The sequence below is a fragment of the Taudactylus pleione genome, unplaced genomic scaffold (assembly GCF_031769625.1).
Source record: "Taudactylus pleione unplaced genomic scaffold, aTauple2 ptg000217l, whole genome shotgun sequence".
NCBI classification, from domain to species: Eukaryota; Metazoa; Chordata; class Amphibia; order Anura; family Myobatrachidae; genus Taudactylus; species Taudactylus pleione.
The window spans coordinates 5,945,390-5,969,514 of record NW_028284619.1 but is presented as its reverse complement, the minus strand read 5'-3'; the positions used below and the strand labels follow the sequence as shown (position 1 = coordinate 5,969,514).

Here is a 24,125-nt window from a genome sequence, read left to right as displayed (position 1 = left end):
GGTTAGGCTGCGGGTAGGGGGGTTGGGGTTAGGTACCACCAGGGAGAGGTTAGGGTTAGGCACCGCCCGGGGAGGGTTAGGTTTAGGGTGCAGGGGGGGGGGTTAGGTTTAGGCACCGCCGGGGGGAGGTTAGGTTTAGGCACAACTGTGGGCGAGTTAGGGGGCGAGTGGGGGAGGGTTAGGTTACTTACAGGCCCCTGTCGAGATCTTCACCATCGGGATGCCACTGTCTGTCTTCTGACAGCCGGCATCCCGTCCGCCGTTATATCATACAGATTCCAATTTATACATGCTGCAGTTCATGGTCAGGCAGTGTTATTAGTAACTAATACATTTGTAGGGTGCATGTAAAACAATTGTTGGAAAATACATAAATACAAAAGATGACTTGGTAGAATTCTTTATTACTGTAGAGCAATCGCTATTAGATTGCAGCAATATAACAGCAATATTACTATAACCTACAGTATATATCTTATAAATGAGAACGTCTGTTTCTTTCTTTCTTTGTTTGTCTGATTGCGATAAACTCAACAACCACTGAACCGATTGTGATGCGGTTTTCACCAATGTGTAGGTAATTTTCCTAGGCAAGTTTTAGGCTAAGGATCAATTGATGTGGCTGTAGTCTATTATTATTATCGCTTCGTATTTAGGAGCTGATTTAGACCCGCTAGGATGCGTTCGCACGTAGCTGGACAATTTTTGCAATCTGCGTATGCGTACGCATCACAGTACATGAGCGTGATCCAGTGCGAGAGATCGGGAAGCGGTCGCTCGCTGCACATAGACAGCCCAGCAGAATGAGTGACAGGAGAGGCCGTTTGCGGGTGTTAACAGGGGCTGGTCACTAGTAACGGGGGAGTAGAGATACGAACGCAGGCATGCCTGAGTGTTTCAACGCCGTTTCAGAGGCGTGCATAATTAAAAGGCAGCGTCATAGTACATGTCACGTGGTGGGATTTCACACTGAAGTGATCGCAGTGCTTGAGGTAGGGTATAGTCAAACTCAAGCGCTGTTTTCATGCACCTCCAGGAGATGACGTACGCAAGTGGGCATCTTATGAATGAGTGGTGGGTCTTCATACACTAAGTGATCGCACGCCAAGACATAGTGGGCGTGCTAATGCCTTGCTATGCAATCGCCTGCCTTGCTGGGCGTGCACAGGATTTGCATACGCATATGCGTACGCATCTTGCGAGAGGGTCTGAATGAGCTCCTTAGTACCAAATAGCTGTGTGAGCACCTGTATAGTGGTCAGCATTGGACGCATTTTGCTTACGGTACTTTCACTGTATCTACACAACTTTATCCGGGGTCCCTTGTTGGAAGGAAAGGAAAGTGTGAAATGCGTATCAGTTGGCATGGCTAAGGAAGAATAAGAATATTTGGTGCATACAGTATGTGCAGTTGAAAAAGGTGCAAGTTATAGCTAAAAAATGGCACAATATGCTTCAGTAACATAGATCAGGCTGTGCTTTTGGTGCAAACCTTATTTCCTATGTAGATTACACTCTACTTATTAGCAAATTATTTAACAGTGATAGGTTTTTACAGGAATGATCGTTGGGTTTTGGTATGGTGATGTTGTGCGCTCCTGGGGATTTTTTTAATAATAGTGTAGACGTTCGCTGTTGCAGCTATAGACACAGGTGACAGTTCCCTTTGTCACTGGAAATTGGAGATATATGGTAACACTATAACTATTACCATTTTACAGGAATGAGTACAGATTGTAATAGCCATAATGGTTCTGCATCTGTGTCCTCTTGCAGAATAATCATGGCTATCTTGATACCTCATTAATGGATTAGTTATTTAGGTCAGTCACAAAGAAGAAAACAGCCACAGGTGACCAGAACTGAATGGAATTTCCTACTCCCTCCACACAAAGCCATTTTTCTATATTTACTGACTGCGCGCCCCCACATCCAGGCTCTCTGTGGTCTCAACCACTAACTCCCGACAACCCTCCCAATTCCCGACAACCCTCCCGTACACTTCTGCAGTGGAGTGCACAGTACTTTGTAAGCAAGAAGAAAATTGACCACCTAACCCTCACTGAGGAGGATCGGATTGTTAATACCAGTATTTGCCTTTTACTCCTTGCATATTTACCAATATTAGTACTGACTAACAAGACTGCAAATATACACGTGTTCGACATATAATGTGACCATACTCAGTGATGCTCTATGGGTGGAATTCAATTGGTTTTGGGTGCCTGTAACTCATCAGGAGCTATTCAGTTGTTTGTGCCACTGGGCGCTAGTGCCGCGGGCTCCCATCACTTATTGCAGATTTCAGCTTGGAGCTACCTGAGGTGCGAGGAGAAACTCAACCAAATTAGGGCTTAACCCAATAGCACCTGGCTTTATGACACGATTAGCCGCATTTTGGACATCCGCGATTAGCGATTGGCATCCGCTACACTAATGAAGAGCTACTTTGTATGGGCCTTTCCATCCATATAGGAGTGCATGCCAATAAGTACTATTATATACAGTATGCAACGGTGTATGTTGATTATACACCAGTGATTGGTTGCATCAGTGGTAGGCAACCTGTGGCACTCCAGCTGCTGTGGAACTACACATCCCAGCCTGCCCTGACACAGTTTTTCTATTAGCATATGCTAAAACTATGGCAGGACATGCTGGGATGTGTAGTTCCACCACAGTTGGTGTGCCACAGGTTGCCTACCCCCAGGTTACATCATTGACCAGCTGTTCCATGCTAGTTTATTTGTTTTAATGTTTGCCTTCATTTTTTGTTTTTACTTTTTATTTTCTATTTTTACATATATGGTTTATTTATACGTGTTTGTTATTAATTAACTTTGTTTAATTGTTATATTGCATCGGTCTATATTTCACTGGCTTCCTACCAGCCCAGGTTTCCCTCCTAGTCTTATATGGAAACGAGGGCAATAATTTCCGCAAGACTGATGATCATTTAGACCTCTCTGATGTTCAGTAAAGAGGATGGCTGTACATACATTCCACATATGCTACAGATTTGGAAGGAGGGTGCTACGTACTTCTTCCACTGATCCACCCTTGGATGCAGCTTTGGGATGTTCCAAATGTTTACCCAGTGTCCCCCATTTAAAGGACTAAACAGGATTTACATATTTATGCCAAATCCTGTTCTTTGAGTCTATTGGGGTTCACCAGGCCCCCGCCCTTTACAGTCTTGTTTCTTTTTGGCCTGAAAATGTAAAGAATTAGGACATTCTATGACTGGAAGGGGCATGTGTGCAAATGTGTGTGGCCCTTCACCTCCCCCCCCCCCTCCCCACCGGTCCTTAATAAAAGCTGGCACTTGTGCAAGGAATCTTTACTATGATATCATCTGAACAATGGTGCAGGCGGCAGTAGGACAAGGTAGTGTTAATGTTAATGCGTACAGGGTGTCCTGTGTTAGCCCCTCTGGACCAAGCAGCCCGTTTCCACCCAAAACCTGGCACCCATTATGGATGTAGCAATGAAAAAGAATGTTGTTCTCTCCTTTTTCTTATTCAGTCTCCCTGTTTCCTCTCTCATCTCCTGTGTGTCATTGTTAAACATACATGATGCGATTCTTCTTAGATTTAAAGTGCACCCACTATATCCCAAGTTACTGTAGCCACTGTCCCCATTGAACTCAAAGAAGGGGATTTATCTTAAGTTTTTTAAATCCTGTTGTTTGCACTATACTGTAACTTCAAGCTAAAGGGTATATTTACTAAAGGTCGATTTTAATCGACTTAAAATCAATGAGAATCGACCAACATCGATGTTGTGTTTCTGGGGCTAAATCACACATTTGCTAATACTTAAAAAAATATATAAAAAAAAAAACTGTTAGTAAATGTGTGATTTAGCCCCAGAAGTACATCGATTTTGATCGACTTTTTTGTAGCTTTATAATTTTAGAAATAAATAAACCCCACTTACAAATACTGTAGGATACATTTTCCCTTTAAGGTACTGCAAGTGATTATGTGTGCAACTTCACGGGCTCCGCTGATATAAGGCAGAAATAAATCTGTCCCGATAATGTCAGTGTAAATCACTAAACAAGTATCCAACTCAGTCACTGAATCAATGTAACAGCCCGGAACTCCACTCCTCCGAGCTGACAAATGTTATCTTTCCATAATAGGATGGGATTTTAATGTTGTTATTTTTTCTCTTTTGTCTAAAATCTTTATTATCCTCCAGGGCTGCAAAAAACAAAAAAAAAGATTAGTCTGTTTTATTGTAGATCTGTGAAAGCCGTCCATCTGTACGTATTTCCGTGTTTCCATATACAGTTTTAGATGAACTACAAAGTCTTTTACAGGTTGTACTCCTATTTGTTAGGAGTAATCTGTTTACCTTGTGAAAATATGGTGTTGCGCACAGGCTTACTAACAAAAACAATTTCTGAATATCAATTTTGATGGGCAGTATTGTGATAGTGAATCCAATACATTAATAGGTTGTTGGGTACGAGATGCCAGCACTCAGGATCCCAGCAGTCAGAATCCCAACGCCGGCACCCCGATAGGGATAGGATACTGACACCTGTCGGTAAGTATCCCTCCCTCCCCGCAGCCTAAACCTAACCTCCCTCCCCAGGGCTGCAACTAAGGGGGCACGTGACCCGGGTGCTGGACTTGAGGGGGTGACGGGGAGAGGTTGCTGGGAGGCTAGGTTGCTGCTCTTGTGGGTTTGGAGCCGCATCCCGCTCCTGAGAGGCACAGAGACACGTCAGTCTAATGTGGTGCCGGTCACAAGTCAATCAGTGCTCGTGGACCGGCAGCAATCAGCAGAGGCTACCAGCCCGTGAGCTCCAATTGGTTCGCGAGCGGCACCACATTACAATGACGGCAGTACTGACAGTTCCCAAGCATGTGGCAGCCCTATCCCGCGCCACCCCGAGCTCACCCACCGCACGGCCCTGGCAAGTATGAGAAGGGAGATGAGGCCTTACTGTGGCTTAATGTAAAAGAGGCCGTACTGTGGCATAATGTGTAAGGGGCCTTACTGTGGCATAATGTGTAAGGGGCCTTACTGTGGCATAATGTAAAGGGGGCCTTACTGTGGCATAATGTAAAGGGGGCCTTACTGTGGCATAATGTATATGGGGCATTACTGTGGCATAATGTATATGGGCATTACTGTGGCATAATGTAAAGGGGGCCTTACTTTGGCATAATGTGAAGGGGGCCTTACTGTGGCATAATGTGAAGGGGGCCTTACTGTGGCATAATGTATATAGGGCATTACTGTGGCATAATGTGTAAGGGGCATTACTGTGGCATAATGTGTAAGGGGCATTACTGTGGCATAATGTGTAAGGGGCCTTACTGTGGCATAATGTAAAGGGGGCCTTACTGTGGCATAATGTAAAGGGGGCCTTACTGTGGCATAATGTATATGGGGCATTACTGTGGCATAATGTGTAAGGGGGATTACTGTGGCATAATGTGTAAGGAGCCTTACTGTGGCATAATGTGTAAGGAGCCTTACTGTGGCATAATGTAAAGGGGGCCTTACTGTGGCATAATGTGTAAGGAGCTTTACTGTGGCATAATGTAAAGGGGCCTTACTGTGGCATAATGTGTAAGGGCCTTACTGTGGCATAAATGTATAAGGGGCATCACTGAGGCATAATGTGTAATGTCCCTTAATGTGGCATAATGTGTAAGGGACCTTACTGTGGCATAATGTGTAAGGGGCATTACTGTGGCATAATGTATAAGGGGCATTACTGTGGCATAATGTATAATGGGCATTACTGTGGCATAATGTGTAAGGAGCCTTACTGAGGCATAATATAAAGGGGGCCTTACTGTGGCATAAATGTATAAGGGACATCACTGAGGCATAATGGGTAATGGGCCTTAATGTGGCATAATGTGTAGGGGCCTTACTGTGGCATAAAGTAAAGAGAGCCTTACTGTGGCATAATGTATATGGGGCATTACTGTGGCATAAATGTATAAGGGGCATTACTGTGGCTTAATGAATAAGGGGCATTGCTGTGGCTTAATGTAAATTACTGTGACAGAATGTGTTGTAAGGGGCATTACTGTGGCAGAATGTGTTGTAAGGGGCATTACTGTGTTGCATAAAGTGTTGTAAGGGCCATTACTGTGGCATAATGTGTTATAAGGGACATTACTGTGTGGCATAATGTGTTGTAATGGGCATTACTGTGTTTCATAATGTGCTGTAAGGACCATTACTGTGGCATAATATGTTATAAGGGACATTACTGTGTGGCATAATGTGTTGTAAGGGGCATTACTGTGACATGATGTGTTATAAGGGTCATTCATTTGTGGCATAATGTGTGATAAGGGGCATTAATGAGTCACAAAACCACACATCCTTTTCATCCTCTATGTTGCATTTTTTTTGGGGGGGTGCCAAATTATGGGCTTGCCTTGGGTGACAAAAATTCTAGTTTCGGCCCTGTCCACTCCCCCCGCAGCCAAACCCTCCCCCCGCAGCCTAACCCTAACCCTCCCCCCAGTGCCTAACCCTAACTCTCCTCCTAGTGCCTAACCCTCCTCCTAACCCCAATACTTACCATTGGGATGCCGGCGGTCATGTTGCTGTTGCTGGAGCCGGGATTCAGACCCCGGCAATCTGAGCGCTGGCATCCCAACCTCCGAGATCTCAACTGTATCCCATTAATAGAGTTAAATAACTATATAATGAAGTGTTATATGTATTGAAAGCTGTGTAATATGCTTGTATATATGGGAAAGGGGTCCTAGACTGCACACCCTGAATACATATAATGGGAGGTGGTACCTGTTGAGACTGTTAATGCAGACACAAAAAAAAGACAAATCACAGATGCACAACTCCAAATTCCTAATTATATATATATAAATACATTTTGCAATAAAGTTTGCAATAAATAGAGGTTTTTAGCATAATCATGACCAAGGTTATGGGCCTACCCACCATATCCAGGTAACCTCTGTAGGGTTGGTTCCTAACATACAGAGGTTCAAATCCAGAGCACAGGACACCCCCAAACCAGCTCAGCCAAGCCACCCCAGGGCATCGCCCTAATGAGAAAGGTGAAATGAAAAGTAAGATAGATAGCAGCTACAGCTGCATGTATAGAGTAGAAAAGTGAAATTACATATACAGTCAGGTGCATAAATATTGGGACATTGACAGAATTTTCATATTTTGGCCTCTATTCACCACCACAATGGTTTTGAAATGAAACAAACAAGATATGCTTTAACTGCAGACTTTCAGATTTAATTTGAGGGTAATTACATCCAAATCAGGTGAACGGTGTAGGAATTGCAACAGTTTCTATATGTGCCTCCCACTTTTTAAGGGGCCAAAAGTAATGGGACTATCAACTCAAAAGCTATTTCATGGACAGGTGTGGGCTATTCCCTCGTTATGTCATTATCAATTAAGCAGGTAAAAGGTCTGGAGTTGATTCTAGGTGTGACATTTGCATTTGGAATCAGTTGCTGTCGACTCTCAATATGAGATCCAAAGAGCTGTCACTATCAGTGAAGCAAGCCATCATTAGGCTGAAAAATCAAAACAAACCCATCAGAGAGATAGCAAAAACATTAGCTGTGGCCAAATCAACTGTTTGGAACATATTTAAAAAGAAAGAATGCACCGGAGAGCTCAGCAACACCAAAAGACCCAGAAGACCACGGAAAACAACTGTGGTGGATGACAGAAGAATTATTTCCCTGGTGAAGGTAAACCCCTTCACAACAGTTGGCCAAATCAAGTACACTCTCCAGGAGGTAGGTGTATATGTGTCAAAGTCAACAATCAAGAGAAGACTTCACAAGAGTGAATATAGAGGGTTCACCACAAGATGTAAACCATTGGTGAGCCACAAAAACAGGAAGACCAGATTATAGTTTGCCAAACAACATCTAAAAAAGCCATTACAGTTCTGGAACAACATCCTATGGACAGATGAGACAAAGATCAACTTGTACCAGAGTGATGGGAAGAGAAGAGTATGGAGAAGGAAAGGAACTGCTCATGATCCAAAACATACCACCTCATCAGTGAAGCATGGTGGTGGTAGTGTCATGGCGTGGGCATTTATGGCTGCCAATGGAACTGGTTCCCTTGTATTTATTGATGATGTGACTGCTGACAATAGCAGCAGAATGAATTCTGAAGTGTTTCGGGCAATATTATATGCTCATATTCAGTCAAATGCTTCAGAACTCATTGGGCGGCGCTTCACAGTGCAGATGGACAATGACCCGAAGCATACTGCAAAAGCAACCAAAGAGTTTTTTAAGGCTAAAAAGTGGAATGTTGTGCAATGGCCAAGTCAATCCCCTCACCTGAATCCGATTGAGAATGCATTTCACTTGATGAAGACAAACCTGAAGGGAAAATGCCCCAAGAACAAGCAGGAACTGAAGACATTTGCAGTAGAGGCCTGGCAGAGCATCACCAGGGATGAAACCCAGCGTCTGGTGATGTCTATGCGTTCCAGACTTCAGGCTGTAATTGCCTGCAAAGGATTTGCAACAAAGTATTAAAAAGTGAAAGTTAGATTTAGGATTCTTTAGTTTGTCCCATTACTTTTGACCCCTTACAAAGTGGGAGGCACATATAGAAACCGTTGTAATTCCTACACCGTTCACCTGATTTGGATGTAATTACCCTCAAATTAAATTTGAAAGTCTGCAGTTAAAGCACATCTAGTTTGTTTCATTTCAAAGCCATTGTGGTGGTGAATAGAGGCCAAAATATGAAAATTCTGTCAATGTCCCAATATTTATGCACCTGACTGTATAATAAACAAACAGTAAAAGTGTTAAAGGAATTTGGAGTTGTGCATCTGTGATTTGTCTTTTTTTTTGTGTCTAATGCCTTTTTGCTTTGCTGAAATGTTTCAAAGACTATTTATAAGCACAGACTTATCTAGTAAAACTGTTGGGGGCCCCACCCTTGGGATTCCCAGCGTTTGTGGGTTACTCATCCATGGTGGCCGGCAGTTTGCTCTCAACTCTGACTGACTCAGATCCGTTGTGAGAGTGTTTCAGAGAAGCTGGTTGGGTGACTGTTCACAGTTCATCCAATCTCATTCCAATCCCTCACTGTATACCAAACTCTGCAGGCATAAAGGTAGCGCAAGCCTGATCTTGGCAGGGACAAGCTCCCCATGTGGTGAACCCAGGGGTGGGATTCCCATAATTTAAAAAGAGTTGCCACAAATTAGATTTAACAATTGTATAGTTAAATCAGAATATAAATAGTGCATTTTTGAGTTGTCTTTTAAACCCTACGTTAGACTTATATCATCATTCACAATTGGCCATATGCAAAGTTTTCGGAGGCGTTTGTAGATGATGATCTGGTGCACAAAGTGACCCTGGTGGATGCTGACAGCAAAAGTGTCCCTTTGCCCAGTGTCTCTTAGGAATTCAAGCAATTACATTTTGAATACATTTTTACATTCCTGTGCTGCAAAGAGTACAGATCCTTTCACCTATTTATACTAGAGATGAGCGATTCTGTTTTATACAGCTTTTACACCGACTTAAAAATCCCGGGTTGATACACGTGAACCCGCATCTACCCAGGATTTTTGTTGGTGTAAACGGATCAACCCGGGTCCAGTGACCCGGAGATCCGACCCGGCTGGCTTGCAGGGTTGAGCACAGGTCATTTCCGTGTCACCCTGCACCCTGTAATGTAAAAGACGCGCCCCAGGTCACGATGACCCGGGTCGCGCAGCATGCTGCCCGATTGGCTGGCTTCAGTGGCGCTTGGAGATTACTTCATCTCCAAGCGTCCACTGCCCTGCCGACCAGGACAGAGCAGCGCCCTCCGTTCCCGCCCTCCATGCCTCCGACCGACTTCGGAGTAAGGTAAGGGGGTCGTGGAGGGGGAGGGAAGGTAAGAAGCGCTGCTCAACTGTGCCAGAAAGGCGGCACTGACCCGGCTCCGGTGTGAACTGCACCGTAGTGTAAAAGGGGCTCTGTCCTGGTTCTGATCCGGGTTGGAAACATGTTCCAAATCCCAGGTCGGACTTAGGACTTTGGTGTAAAAGGGGTATTAGAGAAAACCAAACACACTGGAACCTAAGGGTTCCGATTCTAACCGATTCCCGGTTTGGAATCACTTTGGGGATCCGAGTAGAACAGATTCCTGACTCGGGCCTTCTATCAATTCGGAACTCGCGTGTTTTGGATTGCATTTATGTCCCTCCGTCGTGATTTCAGATGTTGTGCGGTGGTCAAAATTGGGTGAAAATGACTGGAAACGAATGTTAACAATACTATAGGAACAAAAACATGTCCAAAGGATGTTTTGCAAGAGGAAATAAGTAGTAGACTCTTGCGTGGGGCACACTTAATTATTGTATTATGAAATGATTGCCAGTTTAAAATGTCAAACCTTTATTATAATGTGTTCAAAATATAGCCACCTGTTTGTAAAATCCTAAAATAACTGGTAATATTTAGTGAAAACCAGTATTGTGAAAAAAAAATATTTTTTAACTATATATTATATTAATGTAGGCAAAAATATTTGTAAATCTCGGTTTTATATATTAATTGTACAGCATATAACCAAGATTATTTCCTGGTCACAAAAAAAAGATTGTAATAATATTCACTGTATAATAAACCAGTAGGGCATTAAATAGATGTCCACAGATAATGACATATATCATTCATATGGCATGAATTGCTAATCACCAAAGCATTTATTAGAGATCCTTACAGGGACTATGGAAAATTCACAGAGCTAAAGGAATATTAAGCTGTCTGTCATATGTATAAGCTATTACAATCAAAAAAGTGCATAAACCATTAAACAATTAATCTGTAGAGGAGTATTTAATATAGAAATGTCAACTGTAACCAAACCTAGTTACATATTGTCCATCTCAAGTCAGTTTCTAATTATTGCACACAAATATTTATTATTATCTACTTCAGTATCTTGTGTAGAAATAAAATTGTTATGTGTGAGCTTGTATTACCATCCACGTCAATATATCACTTAATACAGGCAGGTGTTTTACTCATCATGAATAGAAAGACACTTGATCTCATGCAGTAGAAACAAACCTTCAGCATATAATTGTGATCACACATTTGATGAGTGTAATTAGTTGCGGTATATTTCTGCTGTCGCAATATCATGTATTGAAGGGGTGATGAGAGAACAGTAGAGCTGTGTTTATGGAAAGAAAGTTTAAGTTGGGTGTCTATTCAGACTCTGAGGCATATTCAATTCCAGGCGAAAAGTCCCGTACTTTTCGCATGGTTTTCAATGCGAAAAAGTATCGGGCGCGTGCCCGCTTTTCTCCGTATTCAATTACAAATCGGCGAAAACGGGACCCGGCAAAACTCTAACATGCGAAAAGTGTTGTCAGTTTTGGGGAAATCAGCCTGACACCCCCACAAAAGATGCAGTGACATTGGGGATCACTCTACATACACCCGAATATCCCTGCTGAAGGTATTTGAGGCACTTAAATGCTCTCAATAGCTGCTATTTAGCGTCTTTGCATAAGTGGTGAAGAATAGAATTTTGCAGGGTTTTTTTGAGAAAATAAGTAGTCCCAGCAAATTTGGGGTACATGAAAATGGGTGCCAGCATATTTTTAAGTTGCTAAAATTAAGTTTTAAAAATCCACCTACCGCAAGCACCTGCAAACTTAAAAACACCTGGGGTATACTTGGGGACCCCTCTGGAGTCTATTTCACTAGTTTTTATTTTTGTCCCCCAACTTTGGACTTTTTCACCCCCAAAATGAAAGTACTTTTTTGGGGTGATCTAAAGAATTTTTAAAACTTTTTTTGAAACAGTTTACCTTTGGAGGACTGTCCCAAGGGTGCAGGGAGGTTCGCGCAGCTTTAGACCACAAATCCCCAATTCTGCACTTTTTTTCCGATACCTATTCATAGGCGAAACTTTTCCGCAAGTCCCTTTGCATTGAGTTTAAGCACCGGCGAAAATGTCTTCGGAATTGAATACGGAGGAAACTTTTTGCAAGACGAAATGACGTCACTCGCGATACTTTTCCGCAGAAACTGACTTTTCGCACCTAACTGAATACGGCCCTCTGTGGGAGTTAGATAGCCCGTGATGCCAAAAAGGTATTGCAGAAGTTAAATGCATTCAGAATGAGCAGGCAATCCGCCTGAAGGGGAGAATATGTCACCTGTAGTGCGTCCAGATTGGTGAAATATCACAACATGTCATGTATGTGCGGTTAGCGTTGTGTCGTGTGCAGATCCTCAGTCAGCTGCTAAATGAAAAACATCTAGCAGCAGTCAGCATGGGACCGGCGCTGTACACCGATCAGCTTGCTGGCTGGGACCCCGAAGTAGATTTGCGCTCGTTTCGCCATCAATATGATATGATTTTGGCTGTTTTTGTTAATTTTTAAAGAAATCCAAAACCGAATCCGAACCTAAACTCCTAAGGGTGGTTTTGGCAAAACATGGGGCTCAGCGCACATTTCTAATATAGACTATATCGGGGTTAGGGGGTCAATTTAAAAAAAGTTTTTCTCCAGCATTTTAGCCTGAAAAAAACTAAAACAATGCATCTCCATATTTAGTTAAAAGAAAAGTGCGGAGGAGGCACAAATTTCTCCGCCTTTTCTTTTCTCCTGTAGGGTCCCTGTAGCCCCCGTAAGTAGCAATGTTGGCTTCACAAGAACGATATTTATATTATCTAGAGAAGCAAATATTTTTTGCAAAACATAACACCACTCTGGCTATGTCTGCTCTCCCTGGAGAAAAGCAGGGAGGAAACAGGTCTTTCCTGCTCTCTCCAAGGGATATATTTACTAATGTGAGTTTTCAGAAGTGGAGATGTTGCCCATAGCAACCAATCAGATTCTACTTAACATTTAACTAGCACCTTCTAGAAGATAATAGCTAGAATCTGATTGGTTGCTATGGGCAACATCTCCACTTCTAAGAAGTCTCACGTTAGTAAATTTACCCCCTAGAGTGCACTTCTTTGTTGGGTTCCTCGGATCTGTTCTGCACATGCACAGTGTCAGTGGATGACTAAAGACATCTTCTGCATTTGCAAAAGACTTTACTGTGGCAGTTATCAGATATGGCGTGATAAAATCACGTAAAAAAATGCCAATATTTTTTACAACTTTTTGGATTTTTTGTTACTAAATAGTCCCCCAATTCCTCTGGTAGCTTTCACATCTTGCAATAATTTGTGACTATATTTTCTCTGTCTTGCAGCCCGTCAATCAGGGATGTCACTATCAAGCAGAAATGAATCCACTGGCTCAATCTAACCCCCGGTAAGAAACATTAGAAACAATTAAAAAATATTTTCGAAGCAACAGTAGCAAAAAATTAAATAAAATAGGGAAATGTACTATTTTTGCAAGATTTAAGGATTCTCTCTTTTAGTCAATACCGGCTGCAGGATGTGATGGCTATTGCCAAGGTGGTGGCCCTCACTTACAGTATGACAGCTTCCCTATTCAAACCATGGAATGCTATTCACAGCATAATAAAAAAAATGCTTTGTTATTCATAAACCATTTTTTCTCCTGAAATTGTATTACATTGATTTTATTTTATTTTTTTGCAATTTATTTTAATTTTTTTTATTTATAGTTCTTTATTTTAATGACTCTGCACCTGGAAGCACCAGCATGGCATCCAGGTGCAGTGCTTCTGTGGGACTCAGCAATGTCAGGTCACACATGAGCAGTGAGTTCCTGATAGCCGGTAATGCAGTTACGCTATGCTTAGTGCTTCCTTTCAGTATTGCTGAGATGTTACGCATCTGTTTAGGGTCCTATCCATTAGCAGATCTTTTTCAAAAGATGAAAGACAAAAGATTATCCCTTGAAAATTGCTGGGGCTGCGGTGACAGATATCTGTCATGTACATGACAGATTTTTGCAAACGACGAACGACATTGCATGACAGCATTCAGGGAGTGTATTTTTTTTATGTTTCTATTAATTTTCATCAAAAATATCGTTCGTCATTCGTCGTTTACCACGACAGAAATTTCTAATATCTGTCAGCGATAAACAATAATTGACCAACATGTTGGAGAGACCACGGACAAAATTTGTCGGCCGCGGGAGTGAGCATTTTCATCGTTCAGAGCCTATCCATTAGCAGATCGACTGAACGATATATCGTTCATTGTTCAAATTTATCTGCTAATGGATAGGCCCCTTTACGGTGATTTTAATTAATATTTGATTTTTTTAGGGCTATTTGATTTTATATGGGCAAGCTTAGAGAGTTACCTGCTGCCTGCTACCACTGTACCCGTTCTCTGTCACATTTTTTGTTCTTCCGGACATGGCCCCAAGTGACATAGGGCCTGATTCAGAGATGGGCGCTAATAGTGCCGCAGCTGCAAAATTGTTTGGAGTGGCTTTGCGAAAATATGCAAATGTCTCAACTGCTGGGTTTTGTATTGAGATTCTCGCCGGCGGCTTCTCAAATCCAAACGACTGTGGGCCAGATTCACTACGGATCGCTATTCTGCTTATACGCACGTACCGCAGTTGCTAATATCAGCGGTGTTATTTAAATGTTTGCAATCACAATGAGATCGCAGGCAGACATAAGGACGCCCACTTCCCCTCACTCACATCCGTATACTAGGGCAACATAGCAAAACAATCGGTAACATCGGACCCATATGCACATTTGCACAAGCCCTGACCTTACTCAGAAATTGCTAACAGGCACGCACGCTATCAGTGCTATGGCTGCTCATGGCCACGCAGTGGATAATTTATGCACGCCCCTGTAACGCACTGGCACGTCTGTGTTCGCCCGACCCCTCCCGTCACCACCCACAAACGGCTCTTTCTGTCAATCGCTCTGCTCTGGGTCTGCGTATCCTCTGCAATCACAATTCCGAACGCAATTGCTAGTTCGCGCACACGCACTGCGATGCATACGCATGTGCAATACACAACAATCGACCGATTGCGTGCGTATAATCAACTGCGTTCCTTGCTGAATCTGACCCTGTGTACAAAGATGCAGCATTGGTCGCAGCTCAGTCGATTATCGGACTTCTGAGTAATCCTGTTGTCGCATAGAATGGCCATGGAAACTGAGACGCCGGAGCCATTTTTACTGCGTACGCAGTTGCAGGCAGTGACACACCATGAAAACGGTCGCAGCATGCCTGTGTTTGGGTCGCTAACTCTCCGTTGCAACTGAGTGGCCATAAGGAAAGTCCTGTCACAGGATTTTTTTATATATTTAAACCATATTATTCACATTAGACCATACTTACTGTCTTTGCCGCCTCCAGGTCGGCACAGACAGGGCGTGGCGAATGGAAAGTTAGGCTGCACGGGTGGAGTGGTGGCACGATTACTTTTGCTGCTTAACCAGCCATTCCTAAATACTTCTGCGCATAAATAACCCAGTTCACTCCTGCGCAAATGAACGGAAAGCATTAGCTCACGGCATCTTAAGAGAGCCACTCAATCTGAGAGGGCATAGACTTACTCAGAAGTTCGATTATCGACCGATGTGCATCCGATGTTGACACTTTTGTATGTCAGTGGCGGATGTGAGATGTCGGCAGTGGGCGTCTATGCACAAGACTGCGTCTGAGTTATTAGCGTATTTTCACAATTTCACAGCAGTAAAATCTTATTTGCGACTGCATTTTCCTGCATCTCTGAATCACGCCCTCAATTTGTGCAACAAACACCATGATATCCTGCTCAGTGCCCAATATTGCTGGATATTGCAGAGTTTGGGCCAGATTTTATATCTTGGCAAGTGTGACACAGACCAGAGATTTTGGGCAATATTTACTAAGCAGCGGGTTCTAAACCCCGGCGGTTTGGCGGCGGTTTTGCTATTCACAGATTTACTAAGGCCAAAACCGCTGCAAAACCGCCGTCAAAACAGATTTTAGAAGAGAATAGAACAGGGCTGTCATTTTGAAACCGCCACTAAACACCCGGGGTTTAGAACCCACCACCAAACCGCTGAGGTTTGGAACCCGCCGCTTAGTAAATTTTGCCCACTGTAGGGAGATGTCTCAAGTCTTGGAGAGAGATAAAATACCAACTAATCCGCTTCAAACTGTCAGTTTTCAAACACAGCCTGTAAAGTGACAGTTAGGAGCTGATTGGTTGGCACTTTCTTGCGCATATCCACTACACGATTCTCTCCATGAGCGATATTGTGTAGTCTGTCCCTGGCAGTGGTGTGCTCAATGCCATTAACGACATTGACCACTCACACTGAACGATATATCATTCAGTGACGTCACCCTCTCTCATCCCCATACTTGCAGAACCTGACAATATAGTCAGGTTGCCCTGCAAGTACGGACGATGTGCCGCCAACAACCAGCGCATCGCTGGTCGTTGGCGGCCTATCCACTGGGCGATCTAATGATCGAATGAACGGTAACAATATATTGCTAGTGGCTTATCTCTCTTCTTTATCTCTCCAAGGTTTGATACATCTCCCCCTGTATAACCAAACGAGGCCCATCTTCAGTGCAAGGCTCTTGTAGAGGCACAGGGATCCTCAACATGTGATGATACCAAATAATTAAATGGAGGGAAGTATAGTATTATGATATTGATGACATAACACTGCACGATATTCCATAACTTAGGAGAGAAAAAACTTTTTTTTATATATTAGTTGTATGTGTTTATGTCTGACCTTTACAGGGCCACAGTCAACATAATAATAACAACCACCTTCATGATGTTTGCACAATGACCTTGCCCCTCCCCCCAGCCTCATCCCAACTCATAAATTATTATTTCCCCCCCTCCTGTATTGCAGAAAGCCTGACACTGCAGTGACCCTGATTTATAATTGATTAAAGGAAATCAATTTATTTTTGTGTTTAATATTTAGTTTACCTACAATGTTAAATGTCACATTTTCTTCAAAGGAGGCCTCAGAACATGCACACGGTATCCCGCTTTATGAGGTGTGCTGCCCAGGGGGGTTGTGGCGTTTCAAATACATTTCATTAACTAATTGCATTTAGATGAAGCAACAAATACATAAGAACAAACTGTTCCTAACGAGCAGGGAATGATTATTGAAGCGTGTCCTTACCTGTGTGCGCTATTAGTATTTCCATCAAACTATATAAGATGATATACTCCGAAAAGGGTTCCTTACTTCCATGCGCCATGGGCCCAATGTTTACGTACAGATCCAATGTTTTTACAACTGCGCATTCACAGAGGAGCTCATTCAGATCCGCTCGGAAGTTGCTGCCGCTCACTGGCAAAAAGGGGCCGGATATTTAAATGAAGTGGTCGCACTGCGTTGCATAAGGACGCCCACTATGTTTTAGAGAGCTACGGCAAAGTGCGCTCACAAGTGTATATAGACGCCCCCTTGCCACTCGTAACACACGTCATCTCCAGGACTGTAGGATTAATCTGGACCATCACGAGCCATCGGATCTGCTCGTTGCACTTGAGGTTACCTTAACCCGCCGCAAGCACAGCGATCAGTGCGGCCTGAAATATATGCAGGTGACGTGACCAATAACGCTACTTTGCTAATTATGCACACCCTTTAATATGCGTTTTGGCGGCCTGACACGCCTGCATCCGCAACACCACTCCCCCGTTAACAAGCACCTTCTGCAGCTACCACTCAAAGTAGCGACTTGATAGTGTCTTACGAGCAACCAAAAACAGATCGCAAAGACTGGCTTGCGCATGCGCACTGCGAATTATACACATGCACAGACGGCGAAAATCGCTCAGAGCGAGCACAACTTAGCGACCGGGTCTGAATCAGGTCCAGAGGCCGCACTGTCCATGTGCAGATCTGGGGTTGCGATGTCGCTCGCAGTGCTCCAAACGTTGCAACATGATTGATATGTCGCTGGCATTTGGGGGTGGCGACAGGAATTGTTACAGGAAATAGGGGGGTATCGGCCCCGTTTCCTGGTTGTGCCGAAGCCAGCGGCTGCGTGATGTAACCGGACATGCTGTACTGAGTAACCTGAGGGTCACTCAGATGTCTGATGTTCACGTAGTTGATACAATGTTGCGTCTTCAGATGCAGCAGCAGATCGAAGAAGGCGACAGTGGACGTTCTTTTTACACAAGACGCCTCCTGAGGCTTTCGCATATTTTAGCACAGCGGCGGCACTAACTGCATCCATCTCTGAATCAGGCCCATAGTTGTCTACCTAGTTCCCAAAATTGCCTACTAAGAAATTAGGTCTGGCCCTTTGTCCGGGCCTAAAGAGGGGAACACGCCATCAGGGCTGCCATTAGAAATTGTGGGACCCGGGACTGACAAAATAGGTAGGACCCCCCACCCCCAGTGTTTCTGCGACTCCAACCCTGCAGTGTCTCTCCAGTTCCAGCCAACCTCCTTTCTGTCTCCCCAGCCAGCCCCCTATTGAGTCTCCAGCCAGCCCCCCTTCTGTGTCTCCAGCCCAGAACTTTTCTGTGTCAACAGCCAGCCCCCCTTTTGTGTCCCCAAAAGGCCCCCTTATGTATTTCAAGCTCTGCCCCCTTCTGTGTCCCCAGCCACCACACACCTTCCTGTTGCTCCGCCCAGGGTAGCCTCCGTCCAGGTCCTCTTATGCGATGCAGCTCCTCAGCGGCAAGGTGTGGGGTCATGATGTCACGCGCCATCTACAAAAAAAACCCTCTATTTCACGACGGTTGGTGGTGCCGGTGGGCCGGTGACCAGCGGGTCGGGATTGCGGGCGGGCCCCCCTGTCTGTCTGGGCCCAGGACTCCAGTCCCCCTGATGGCGGCCCTGCTTGTCATTGGCGTTTTCTGTCTCTCCTTCTCAGCAGAGCTCCGCACTGATATGATCCATTTCCATGGATTACCCACACAAATGTATTTTTTTTTTTACAACTTGTATTTTCAGAAAATATCATTAGTCTTTTTGCTCATTCTAACACATTAATTGAATGTAGCCAAAATGGGCAAAGAAAAAAGTGGGGCCCACAGCCTGTAACATGACAGTTAGGAGCTGATTGGTACTTTATTTATCCACTTCATCTCTCTCCAAGATTTGATATATCTCCCCTTTAGTTCTTCCATAACACATGGTTATATTCACTCCTGGTGCTCCATTCAACATGTTAATTATCGGGGTCCGTTCGGATTAATTAACGTTCCTACTCAACGAGAGCGCGGCAGCAATAAATCATTGCTTCGGTGCGGCGACAGCTGATCCAAAAATCAGCTGTCTCCACGAGTTTTCTCACTGTCTTAGCAGATAGATCTCTGTGACATCCCCTGCTTTACCTTTTTGTTGAATAGCCTGAAAACTTAATTTCTACAATTGCAGGTTAAGTTAGTTTTCACCTGCTTTTGTAGATATGAAGTGATGATGAATAGAGCCCCGGTCACAGGTGATCACCACACAATAGCTGTTGGGGTACTCTTTCATTTGTAATAAGGGACTCCCATCTTTCAAATGTGGAATCTCTGCTTCCTACCATAGGCGAAACTGGGGGGTGGTCCGGGGGTGCACAGGACCACCCATTAGCCCAGTTCGCTTAAAAAAAAAGAAAAAAAAAAAAGATGGCCACCAGGGAATCTGCTGCGCATGCTCAGCAGCAGCTCTTCCCACAACAAGCAGCACAACCGAGGAACAGGAGGAAGGTAAGTGCTGACGTCGACTGCAGGGAGGGGGGCGGGATTGTAGCTGTGATCAGTGCTAAGAAGGGAGGGGAGGATTGTAGCTGTGCACAGTGCTGAGGGTGAGGGGGGATTGTAGCTGTGCACAGTGCTGAGGGGGGAAGGAGGGATTGGAGCTGTGCACACTGCACAGTGCTGAGGGGGGAGGGGGGATTGAAGCTTTGCACAGTGCTGAGGAGGGAGGGGGGGATTGGAGCTGTGCACAGTGCTGAGGGGGGAAGGGGGGGTTGAAGCTTTGCACAGTGCTGAGGGGGGAGGGGGGATTGGAGCTGTGCACAGTGCTGAGGGGGGAGGGGGGATTGAAGCTTTGCACAGTGCTGAGGAGGGAGGGGGGATTGGAGCTGTGCACAGTGCTGAGGGGGGAAGGGGGGGTTGAAGCTTTGCACAGTGCTGAGGGGGGAGGGGGGATTGGAGCTGTGCACAGTGGGGAGGGGGGATTGAAGCTGTGCACACTGCACAGTGCTGAGGGGAGGGGGGGTTGAAGCTTTGCACAGTGCTGAGGGGGGAGGGGGGGATTGGAGCTGTGCACAGTGCTGAGGGGGGAGGGGGGGATTGGAGCTGTGCACAGTGCTGAGGGGGGAGTGGGGATTGAAGCTGTGCACAATGCTGAGGGGGGGAGGGGCAGATTGGAGCTGTGCACAGTGCTGAGGGGGGAGGGGGGATTGGAGCTGTGCACAGTGCTGAAGGGGGACGGTGGATTGCAGCTGTGTATGGTGCTGAGGGGATGATTGGAGCTGACTGTACAGGGGAGCTGGGGAGGAAGGTTGGAGTTAACTGCACAGGGCTGGAGGGGATTGAAGTTTTTTGTTTGTTTCGACGCCTGTCATTTAACCCTTGCCGGGATTAGACAGTCGGGAAGCCTGCTGTCGGGACTGCGACAGCCGGCTTCCTGAACGTATACCCACACAGTGATGCCATGCATTATAAATTAGTAGTGGGGTCTGAGCATCGGTGTATAAAACCATCACTGAACTACAAGTCTCATCCCAGAAAGAGGTGTCTTTGAATTACAAACTGACTGCTCGTTTTATGCAGCACACTTGCGACAATGTCGGCACTACTGTGCCACTTGGAGTTTGTACAATATGTCACTGATCGGTACACATCAGTAAGTGACGGTCACTGCTGCAATATAAAAAGTGGTATGCAGTGCTCACTCAGTTATGGGATGTCTGAGAAATGAACAGTGGGGTCTGAGGAACTGTGTACAAAACCATCACGGAACTACAAGTCGCAGCCCAGAAAGAGGTGTCTTTGAAATACAAATTGATTGTGCATTTTATGCAGCACAGATGCGGCAATGTCGGCACTGCTGTGCCACTAAGAGTTTGTACAACATGTTGCTAATCGGAACACATCCGTAAGTGCCGGCCCTAGAGATGCCTAACCCTAACCCCCCTTATACCTCACAACTCCATATGATGGGACAGAGCTTTCAAATCAGGACTGTTCCGCCAAGATCAGGACAGTTGGGAGGAATGCTTCAGTACAATCGTCATAGATCTACTGCACTTTATCAATTACAATTTCTATCTAGTCTACCCGTTATTTATCTTTGTTCTAAATACAATTTTCTTATCCACTGTAACCAGGACTATTTATTTTCTGGAAAAATAGGTTCAGAAGCTATGGATGGAGCTACTGTTGGTGGAGCTATAGAAAAAACAATTTTATATATATATATTTATTTATTTATATATATATATATATATATATATAAAATGTATTGATATTTTTTATATTTATTGATATTTTTTAATATATATATATATAACAACAAAAGGAGAAAAAGGGCGCTCACAAATACATACTTAATGTGAATATTTATAAAAATAGAAACAGTACAATAAGTATAGATAGCAGTCTAAGTGCTCAATTGAACAATACCAGATGGAGAGATAGATGGTAGATCCTTTTTCAAGGGAATTCTATTATTAAGTTCTTGTTGATCTTTTTAGTTTGGGAAGGCTTTAGAGATGATGGCTACACTGTTCTCAAGGTGTCCGCTTGTTCTTTATTGCCTCACTGAAAAAGACCCTTACACCAGAGTACACCCAAACAAAGGGGGCCAATATGGCCACTATCAGTGATAGATAAAAAAAACTTCCTTACAGACACAATATATTAAAAGTGTTTTATTCCATAAAAACAGTCAATTCTGTATGAATTTGCTTACATCAAGTGTTTATTCATAAATATTGATGGAAACCCAACGCGTTTCGTCCCATAAAAAGGACTTCATCAGGGGCACATCATCATAATACTGAACCATCAGTCTTAACTTTAACCAGAGAGAATCACAGCACAGCAGTCAGGTGATCTCAAACTCAGCTTTTAAGAGGTGAGGTGAGAGAGCACTCTCAGATCAAGAGACAGATTTTTAATCCGTAGGTGGAATACACTCATTCACAATATTGCATCCCACTCCTTCAGACAACAGCTTCTGTTTAGCTTGCTTATCGCACTGCACAATATATATATATATATATATAAAAAATCTCAATAAATATAAAAAATATCAATACATTATATATATATAGTATTTAGAAAAGAAGACACTCAAAAGGGACTTTAAAATAAAACTTATCTTATGGAAAATAAATTTTGGCCTAGGACATTACACATAGTAAATGAGAGAGTCAGAATAAAGAGCTCCTGCTGAAAAATAGCACTGACTGTAGCTGTAGCGATTGAAAAAGGATTTGCCAGCAAATACTGGACGTGGCCCATTACAGAGTATGATGATATCCCTGCACAGCTGAAACCAAGTGGGTTTGAGGAGCTTGACCCCTATCTCTTATACCCCTTCCACACCGCTAATGGCGGGTCGCACCAGGGATTTGTGCACACGTCGATTCCGAGTGCGACCTGCCTGAGACCTTTTTCAGACTGGCAGCCCGACCTGGCACTAATGCTGGGTCGATGACCCCATCGGCATCACCGGTGCTTGGAGATTATCTCATTTCCAAGCTCCGGCTCTCCCTATGCAGTGAACGGGTCCCAGGTCGCTTCGACCCGGGTTATTTCAACTGGCCCCTTTCACACTGCGTAGTAACCCGGGTTGCTGCGCGTTCATGTGCAGTAACCCGGGTTATTTGATGGCAGTGTGAAAGGGGTATATGTCTCACGGAGCCAAGAACACTTGGCATTTAAATTGTGAGAAAATGAAAAGTGGAGAAGTAAGGTAGAATAGAGTAGACAGTCCTCAATCGTAGTTCCCATGATTATTTTTTATTTGACAAAAAACTTTCTAACATTAGTGCTCAGGATCTTGGCGTTTTGTTTTAGGGGCATTTCTGTGTAACGGTGAAGCATGGACTGTAGGAGATCCTAGACATTACTGTGCAGCTGGCCAAACTTTGAGGTGCTTCAGCTGCATGAGCCGCCTATATGGCAGGACAGTAGCACTAGCTGCCATTTTTACGTACTGTACTTTAATTTATGCATAATTTAGGTGGAGGCCTCTGTAGACCTGAGCTTTGAAACTGACCCTGTAAGTTCTCTTTTATATTAGCACAACAGATACAGGCAGGGTGAAATCTGCCAGTCTGCTTTATGCCTTTATGTATCTCACTTCCACAATGACAGCTCCTGCTGGTTTCCTAGTGATTGATAAAGTTAATACTCTGCTGCAGTCTCATTTCTACCTTTCATCTGCCCAACCTGGGGCCCGAGCGTTCACAGAACCTAATGAATGCTCTTTGTTATAGTCTGCAGGACTGTGATTACAGGTGAACTCCCAGACACTGTGCAAAACTCCACTTTAAACTCATTTCTTTATGCCGTTTATTGGCTTAGTCAATTGACTGGTTAACACATAAATCAAGCTGAGCTAATGGGCTTAATATGTGTTGCTAAATTACACAGGAAACCCTTCCTTGCGTCCTTTATTTAATTTACCAAAAGAGAGAATCAGACAAGAATTTAACATACTGCTGAGCCAGCCATCAACTCACATGGATTATTGCATGTATAGTGCATGTTAAAAATACAAATGTTTGAACACTATGGTACAGAATTATTTGCTTCAAGACACTTGTACATCCAAAGTACTGATTGAAAAGGCAGTGGTCATCCAAACCATCTGTTTTATACGTGGGATTAAACCATACTTGCTGACAATCAGCTCCCTCCTTCCGGGAGGGAGCTGATTGTCAGCTAACAGCAGGGGGTGTGTCCAGACTGGTGTCACATTGGGGGTGGAGCCGCACAATTGCATTATTGCGGCCCCTCCCCCTCTTCACAATTAAGTTATTTTCGGCATTGTGAAGTAGGGGGCGGTGCCACGATGACGCGTTTCAGCACGAATCGCATCAGTTTACATCATCTCCGAGCGCCAGGAAATCTGTATCTCCCCATGCTGTAAATGGGACCCAGGTAACCCCCGTTTACACTGCTGCTTAACCCGGGTCATTCCCGTGTCCAACCCTGGTTGCTACCCGGGTTGGATTCCCCAGTCACTGGACCCGGG

The 24,125-nt window shown here is 44.1% G+C and overlaps 1 protein-coding gene across 1 annotated transcript in view; it reads left to right on the top strand.

Moving 5' to 3' along the window:
• Nucleotides 1-24,125, top strand: part of CFAP20DC (CFAP20 domain containing) — a 357,191-nt gene that overhangs the window by 277,323 nt on the left and 55,743 nt on the right. The window contains exon 16 of the mRNA XM_088478712.1: nt 13,230-13,291. Coding sequence (XP_088334838.1) covers nt 13,230-13,291 — 62 coding nt within the window. The remainder of the gene's footprint in view (nt 1-13,229; nt 13,292-24,125) is intronic.